This window comes from Camelus ferus, chromosome 7, assembly GCF_009834535.1.
Source record: "Camelus ferus isolate YT-003-E chromosome 7, BCGSAC_Cfer_1.0, whole genome shotgun sequence".
NCBI classification, from domain to species: domain Eukaryota; kingdom Metazoa; phylum Chordata; class Mammalia; order Artiodactyla; family Camelidae; genus Camelus; species Camelus ferus.
This window is the reverse complement of record NC_045702.1, coordinates 40672045-40680421: the sequence shown is the minus strand read 5'-3', so window position 1 is coordinate 40680421 and position 8377 is coordinate 40672045. Positions and strand designations below refer to the sequence as shown.

The following is an 8377-nucleotide window of genomic DNA, read 5'->3' as shown; positions in this document are numbered from 1 at the left end:
ATGAGCCAAAAGTTGGCCCAAGCACAGTTTTCTTTCCTGAGGAACCTCTGCCTTCTGCCCGCCCTGCACCTCTGCTGGCCGCTTCATGCCCTGCACTGCTCTCTGGTGGCCATGGGAAGTCATTGCTGTCTCCCACTGCCCCTTCTCTCCTGTCAGCTCCCCCAAGTCCCAGCTGAGGTTGGAAGGAGGAGGACTCGCCTGCTACTGACCTCTGGGACTCCCAAGAGCACCGTGGAAGCAGTTTGGAAAATACTGGGCTTAGCAGCAGGCTCGCAGTTGGAGGCTGCCCTTTCATCTGGCTGAGGGGTCCTGGCTCAGCCCTTCCCCTGGCACTGCCCTTTCCTGCACAGCTTGTTGGAAGCTGTTCAGAGCTGGGACATGGGCTGGAGGAGGGAGAAGGAGCCCTTTGTAGGGAGGACGTGCAGGTGGGAGGTCGCTGGCCTGGTTCAAGGAGCCCTGCATGGTGGCTGCAGGACAGGAGGCAGCAGTGAGGTTGTGGAGGGCCTCGTGGGCCTTTATGTTATGTGTGGGACCTTAGTCTGAGGCCCAGGGTTTCAACAGGGCAGAGGCGTGACTGCGTTTGCTTTGGGAGGCTGCTCGGGCGAGCGTGACTGGGGTTGGAACACTGGGAGCAGAGAGGGGGCCCATGCCACAGTTCAGAGAGCATTAGGGGCTTCACGGGAGCCAAGCTTGGGTGGACCAAGGCTGACGCCCTCCCACATCCCAGGGAGAACATGGCAGCGCGGTGTCAGGACCTGACCGGGATGTGAGCTGACCATCTGTGTGGACAAGGAGGGTGTCCAGACACAGCTGAGCTTGTGAAGGTTCTTCTAGGGACATGGCCCTAGTTCTTCCCTAACCTCTAGGAGCTCGCTTTCTGGGTCATATGGATGGAACAGCCTGACTCCCTGCCCTGCGTGGGCTGCTCAGCTGACCATCGCTGCGGCTCCATCCCCTGCCAGATCCGCAGTAACCTGGCCTCACAGGTACTGTGGGGAGCTGCCTCAGAATGCCTGGTTCCCCTCCTAAGGCCAGGGTGCTGGGCCCATGGGGTGACCTCAGCAAGAAAAATCGAGGGCACAGGTCCATGGGCTGGGTACAGGCTCCCAGTGGACTCTCCTGGCCCCACGTTGCACCCACTCCCTGGAAGCTCCGTCTCCCCCCAGGCCCAGCCTAACCCGGCCCCCGGCTCCTGTTTAGGCTGTGCAGTTGACTCACTGAGCTGTCAGGAACCGGTCACCTCCCCTCCCAGTTGTTCACTTTCCCACCTGAGCGGGAGCAGGAGTTTGGCCTAGAAGTCACCTAGTTCTTGCAGTTCTTTGGCCTTTGAGAACCTGAGGTCCTGCTCCTCCTGCAGAAGGGCCAGGCTGCCCAGAACCGGCCCCACACCCGAGCCAATGCGGCATCTGTATCTGTTGGGGGAGCTCTCGGAGCCCCCTCCCTGTCCCACTGGCCTGGGGCCCAACTCCAGGGACCAGCCCTGCAAGTCTTTGCCTGAGCGTGTCTCCCCCTCTGGCCCATGAACAGGCAGGCTGAAGATGCTGCCAATTAATGCCCCTGGGAAAGCCCTCACCCATGACACTGGGAGCTGGTGGACAAAGGCCCAGCTCTCTCAGGTGGGTCTCCCAAGGCCCTGCCCCACAGATGAGCGCCAGTTTCCACAGTGGTGACCGGCTTGATGACACACCCTGTGTCACCTCCCTGTCTTCCTCCTTCTCATGCTCCCGTGTCTGTTTCCTGGGATCCCTCTCAGATCAGCTCTTTGCACTCAAATCCTATTCCCCGGGTCCGCTGAGGAGGAACCCATATCACAACAATATCTCGTTGAGCCACTTTATTTCCCTGATTTTTGACGTGCAATGAACCAGAAGGGGTTTGGGGGCCAGATCCCTGGGCTAGGGGAGAGGAGGGCCTGCTTTTCTCGTGTGACCTTGGGATGTGCTCATCAGAGTGAAGGGTGGAGTTAAAGCTCAGCCATTTTTAGAGGGCTGTGGGTGAGACTCTGGCCACTCTGGCTGTGACTTGCCCTCTGGGGCAGGGCCTCTGTGCCAGGGTGTCCTCAGGCCCTGGGGCCTTTGCGGGCGACCACAAAGCAGATGCCCTCGTTGGTGGAATGAACCTGTGAGTAGCTGATGGGGCAGTACTCGCACCGCAGCACCTGGCAGCCGGCCTCCTGCACGGCCTTCTCCACCGTCTCCTTCTCCAAGGGGAGCCCAAAGAACTTCTTGGCACCTACCATGTAGTGCTTGGAGCGCAGGGCTGCCATGGTGACCAGGTGCCCGCCCGGCTTCAGCAGGCTGACCAAGCCCCGGATCGCTGCCCTGTAGGCGTCCGCATCAGGACAGGCACTCTCCAGGGCCAGCAGGGTCAGCACGCAGTCAGCTGGTGGCACCTGGGCTGGTGCCAGGGGGTGTGGCTGGGTCACATCACACTTCAGTAACTGAGTGACTGTCCTTCGGAGCCGTGACTCCTTCTCCTGACACCTGCTCCTGTGGGGAAGGGTCACGGAGGTGATGATTGTGACAGTGGCCCCCACCCCTTACCACTGTCCAGAGTACTTCCTGTGGACAAGGAGAGTGATTTAACCTGTTCAGCAACTCTCTGAAGGAGATCATATTCCCCACATTATATGGATGAGGAAACTGAGGCCCAGAGAGGTTAAGTGATTTGCTCAAAGCTATACCGGTGGTAGGTGATAGTGAATTTAACATTTGATTCCTCTTTCGTCTTCTTCTTCTTCCTCCTTCTTTTTCTCTTTCTTCTTAATAATTCAAAATAATTCACTTTTTGGTCCATTGCATTATTAATTTTTTAAGTTGTAAAATATATATAAGAAAAATTTGCCATCTAAACAATTTTTAGTGTACAGTTCAGGGGCATTAATTGCATTTACAATGACTGCAACTGTCCCCATGTCTACTTCCAAAATTTTTTATCTCCCCATGTGGAAACTCTATACTCATTATGCATAAGTCCCCGTGCCTCCTCCCTACATCCCCTGGCTCTTTAAACATGCAGATCCTTCTAGGTGACTTCCCTCTCTAGTGTTATTGAGATTCATACTAGAGTCCACACTCCTCACCTTGGCCCTCTACCACCTTCCTGACTCCTGACTCTGCTTTTCACTTGCTCAACCCACAGTCACCTTCTTCTAGGTCCCTAAATTCACAGCCAGCTCTTTCTCCCTGATGGGCCTTTGCCCATGCTGTTCCGTCTGCCTGGCACGCTCTTTCCTCACATCTTCACATCTTTTCTCCCTCACCTCACCCAGGAAGCTGCTCTGGGGGCTCCTCCTTGGAGAGGCCATCTCTTACCATCTGCTATGGGCTGAATTCTGACCCCCTCAAACTCATATGCGGACACTCTAACCCTCAATGTGATGGTATTTGGGGATGGGGTCTTTGGCAATAATTAGAGTTAGATGAGGTCACGAGGATGAGGCCCCTCAGGGTGGGATTTGTGCCTTTAAAAAAAAAGTGACCCAAGAGCTCTCTCTCTCTCCTTGTCCTCCATGTGAGGACACAGCGAGAAGACGGCCATCTACAGCCCAGGAAGTGGGCCCTCACTGGACCTGACCTGATGGCTGGTAACCTGATCTTGAACTAACAGCTCCCAAAACCATGAGAAGTGAATGTCTCTGTTTAAGCCACTGGTTTTATTCATTTTGTATGTCTGCCCAAGGTGACTAAGACACTGTCATACTTAACACAACAGCCTTACCTCTCTCTAGGCCTCTACTCAGGTAAAGATTATTCACTTAACACTAATTTTTCCTGAATCTCAGTTTCTATCTAATGTGATTGTGTTGACTTCACTACTAGAAAGTCAGCTCCATGGAGCCGAGACTAAGTTCACTGCGATGTCCCCAGTACTTAGAAGTGAGAGTGACCCTCAGAATGCTCTCCACGAATGGTGACGGGAATGAATGAGGCCCAGGCTGGGTTTCATGGAGACCCCTGTGCTTAGAGACCCTCGAGCCCTGACCCACTTCAGGCTGCCGCCACCTGTAACTGGGTCAGGCCCTAGTGACCCTAGGGTGGGGCAGGAATTTAAATTTAAACTCTGGTCTTTATCCTGGCTCTAAGGTGGCCTAGAGGTCACTCTCCAGGTCTGAGCCTCAGTTTCCTTGGCTGTAGAATCAGGGCCAGAATGCTGCCTGTACCCCTGGGGCTCTGGCAGATGCATGTCCTCTCTGTGAATTGAATGGGGAGGGTGCCTAGAGGGGGTGGGTGCTGTTGGTCTATGGGTTTTGGCAACAGTGCTTCAGGGGGATACCCTGAAATCCATGGATTCAACATTTAGTTAAAGGAGAGCTGAACCACCAGTTTTCAGAGGAACGTGATATCTGTGTGGTCAGGGGCAATCAGAGGAGGCTTCTAGGAAGCAGTGAGACTGAGGCTGGTCCTACAGCATGGGCGGGATGTAACTCGTGGAGCGCAGAGAGGGCAACCTAAGCTAAGAACACAGGCAGCTAAGCTTAGCTGAGCTAAACTAAGGCTGGTTGTGGGACTCACTTCAAGAGAAGGGGGGAGCTCAGGGGCAAGGAGACCCAAGTGGTTCAGGAAGAAAGAGTAGGGAGGTGGTGGGGGGAGCAGGGTGGCAGGCCCGCGCTCTGTCCTGTGGGGGCTGGGGAGACCTCGTCTGAGAAGGACGGTGGCCGTGGGTACCTGTCTCCCTCCAGCTCACACACGTATTGCACGGCTGGGGACCAGTCATAGGCCCCCGGCTCCTTCTTCAGCCACTTCTCCAGCTCCCAGAGGTTCTGCTCCGTGTAGTCCGAGACGATGATCTCCCGGAAGGCCTCACAGGCCGAGAGCAGCTGGTAGATGGTGGGGCCCGAGCCAATGTCGATCAGGATGTCGCCTCCCACTCCTCCTGCAGGAGACAGCACGTGCGGGTCTGTGGTGGGGACACCCTACTCCGGGCCCAGCTTTGGTGGCTGGACACGCCAGGCCCTGCCCTTCCCCAGGACTTGCTGGCTGGGGAGGGTGACACACAGGAGCCGACCCTGCCATTGAGTGGCATCCCAGATGTGTGGGGACACCAGAGTCCATGCCTGGGGCTCAGGTGGGTAACAGCTGGAGGGTGGGCCACAGCCTGGCTCACATCAAGTCCCTCTTGCTGCCCCCAGAGGCCTGATAGGACAAGTTCTGCACTTCTGGGCAGGTTTCAGATTGACTTCCCAAGTGGAACTGGTTTGTTTCCAACAGTGCTCTGACTCTGGGTTTAAAACAATGGTGAAAGTCACCCCACCACCCCGACCCCATCACCTTCTTGCTACAGAGAAAAGAATCTTGGATAAAGGGTGAGACCTGAGCCAGTGGTTCCACTTTGGCTCAGCCAATCAGGGAAGGCGAGGGAATCTGGTAAGTTATGGGGAAGGCTCTTTGCTTCAGAGTAGCACCAAGTGCTTGCTGCCCTCTTCTCTCTGCTCCCTCCCTCCTTCATTCAAACCCATCTGTCCATTTTTCAAGGCCTAGTGCGTGTCCCTCCTCCAGAAGTATCTTGAGATTTCCCTGTGAACCCTAAGCCTTCTTTCTTCTGTATTTCTATGGATATGTTGCTTGATCTAGCTTTCTTGGCACTGATTACATAATTAGGCAAGATTTGTTGAGTGACTGAATAACCCCTACTTGTTCAGTACCCTCCCTGCCCAACTGTGCATGGCAGCCATAAATTAACTGATCTTTAGTTTTGTTGTTGCCACTGACTGGCAGTCTGAACTGGGCTGACCACCCCATTCTCTCCCATCTTGGTCTACCCCTGGGTTGCACTGAGGAACTTGGGTGGTAATCTCTGTTGACCACCCAGTCTGATGCCCCAGAGCAGGGATTTGTAAACTGAGCTCTGTAGTTTGGCTTTGGTTACCCATGAACTCTCTTAATTTCATATAGAATATTAGGAATCTGTGTGTATGTGTGTGTGTGTGTGTATGTACCAGAGCATTTATCAGATTTCCAAGGGGATTCATGAGCCCAGGCTACGAAGCCGGGCTTTAAGGGAAGACAGGCAGAGATGGTCAGATGCAGGCAGTGTGCTCATGTCTGTTGTCTCATTTCCCCTCCAGAATGAGCCTGTGAGCCCCACAGGTTACCTTCCCATTTCCCAGGGGAAGAGACTGAGGCCGACTGTCATAGGTTCAAGCCTGGCTCTTTGGCCTCCAGGGCCAGTGTTCCGGCCCCAGTGGGTGGCCACCTGGCAGAGGCCCTTGTAGGTTCACAGGCTGGGCTGCCTTTGCAGCATCCTTGGTGAGCAGTGTCCCAGAGGACAGGTCCCCTGCCACCTGCCGTTCTTCCTGTCAGGTGAAGCCCCATCATCCTCCCGAGATAGAGACCAGCCACTCACCTGAAGAGAAGGTCTGGAAGAGGTTTTTGAGGTTAAATTTCAGGATTTCATTTTCAGCTACAGTGCCTGAATCGAAGGCATAGTAGGTCTTCAAGTAGTCTTGGGGGTCAAATTCTTTCTTATAGTCTTCTCCAGCATAGAGCTTGCCTTCCATCCTGGCTGGGGACCCAGCTGTGCCTCCTCACTCCTGCGGTCCCCTTATATCTACCCTCCTCTCCCAGCCTCTCCCCATCAGGAGTTTCATAATCTCTTTAGACAGACCCTCCTCCCTCCAGGGAGGGAATTGGATTCCACACAGTTCGAGTCAGGCCAGGGTGTTAGCTTTTTCTGGCTGGAGTTTATCTGGTTGAAAATTACCAAGAACCCGGAAATGCAACAGCATAGCCAACAGGTGCTCTTGGAGGTTCTCAGTTTTCGGTTCCTGAGGAGTGATATTTTGAGGGTAGGTGCTGCTGGCAGGGGTTGGGGGTGGGAGAGAATGAAACAGAGGGACAAGGACACAGAGGGAAAAGAGAGAAAGACAGATAGGTAAAGAGAGATAGACAGAGACAAAGACAGAGAGAGAAGAAACATCTGGAATGGTTCAAGGATGCTTCCTTCTTTGTTGTTTGGTGGGAAAGCATGAACTAGAGCAGAAAGACCCCTAAGGGTGGAAAACAGGATTCAGAGATGGCTAAGATCTCACTGAATGAGGTCTGTGAGCTTGCTCTTGGAAATAGTTTGTCCTGAACTTGGTTAAATATTTCCCTCTGTCTTCGATTCTGTTTACTCTAGTCACTTAATCAATTCTTTATTTTGCTGAGGGCAGAAGTGAACTTAGCTAGGGCCCCTGAAAATGCTGGGAAGTCTTTGTGCAAGCCATTTAAATAGTGTTGGCATACATAAACAAATCATGTGTTAAATTGCTCAGAACTTGCGTGCACACAGACACATACATGCACAGCAAACAGGAGTGCCAGTAAAACGGGGGAAAGCTAATCAGAGCAGTGGGTTGTATCAATGACAAATCTGGTTGTGATATTTACCATGTTTTGAAAGATGCCATCATTGGGAGAAACTGGGTAAAGCTTAGATAGATCTCTGCATTACTTCCTATAGCTGCAGGTGAATGTAAAATGATTTCAAAATAAAAAGTTTTATATAAAAAAAAAAAGGATTCCCAAATCTCTTTCAACAATTCACCTATGAGCGGAGACCTCAGGCAGCAAACTTTAGTGTGTTTTGCAAATGGGCAAGTCTGAGACCCTGGTGTGTAGTGAGCTACCCCTACAGAGTTCCTGCTATGTTACTGGTGTCCCCTGGTCCTCTGCCGTCATCACAGCAATCTGCAGAGCAGGTGTTGGGACCACCCCTCCTTGGAGACGAAGAAGCTGAAGGTGATGGGCTTTTCCCCAGGGGTTCCTGGCAGCAAGTGACAGGGTCTAGGTTCCTACTGATTCAAGGCCAGTGTCCAAAGCCAATATAAAGACCAGCTGCACACCTTCTTCTCTGCCCATCACACTGTGCTGCTCAAACTCCTGTGCCCGGGAGTCCCCTGGGGGAGTCCGCTAAGTGCAGATTCTGGTTGTGAGATTCTGTATCTCTGACAGCTCCCGGCTGAGACTGAGGCCACCACACTGTTAGCTCTACTGCCCAGAATCAACTTTTACTTTTCAGGTTTTTAAATTTCCACAGAAATAAACTCTAATTGTATTGTGCTGAGTGAAATGAACAGAAACTGGACTCTGTGGTGTTCCCAGCCAGTAAGAAAAGGGTGGATTATATAATAAATGGTGATGGCACAACCGTCTTTCCAGTTGGAAGAAAATGAAGTTAGACCTCTCTCCAATTTATTAAATAAAGAATTTTTATATTGAAACCCAGTTAACATAATTCTAAAAGGATTAAAATGACTGGTGACATGGAGTGTATCACATGTATCCCAGGGTTTTTTATTATGAATGTGCCCCCAGACACGTGAACCTGCAGTGGTTTGCAGGGCTGTGGTCTTGTTGCAGGAAAACGTGTTACAGCTCCGTGTTGCAGCTCAGTT

General features: G+C 52.5%; 1 protein-coding gene across 1 annotated transcript; it reads right to left on the bottom strand.

The window, feature by feature from the left end:
• Nucleotides 1–1916: 1916 nt before the first annotated feature.
• On the bottom strand, nt 1917–6594 carry LOC102503927 (indolethylamine N-methyltransferase). The gene is made up of 3 exons (XM_006187758.3): nt 6346–6594; nt 4668–4875; nt 1917–2489 (listed from the first exon to the last, which is right to left on the bottom strand). The coding sequence occupies exons 1-3, from the start codon at nt 6497–6499 to the stop codon at nt 2060–2062; spliced, it is 792 nt and encodes a 263-aa protein (XP_006187820.2). The 5' UTR covers nt 6500–6594; the 3' UTR covers nt 1917–2059.
• Nucleotides 6595–8377: the final 1783 nt, after the last annotated feature.

What these genes read in the sequence shown, in the direction of transcription:
- LOC102503927 (XM_006187758.3), bottom strand. Translation starts at nt 6,499, where the DNA reads ATGGAAGGCAAGCTCTATGCTGGAGAAGACTATAAGAAAGAATTTGAC. An exon ending in CTTCCAGACCTTCTCTTCAG is followed by an intron (nt 4,876 to 6,345) that starts GTGAGTGGCTGG and finishes TGTCTCCTGCAG; the next exon opens with GAGGAGTGGGAGGCGACATC. An exon ending in TGTGAGCTGGAGGGAGACAG is followed by an intron (nt 2,490 to 4,667) that starts GTACCCACGGCC and finishes CCTTCCCCACAG; the next exon opens with GAGCAGGTGTCAGGAGAAGG.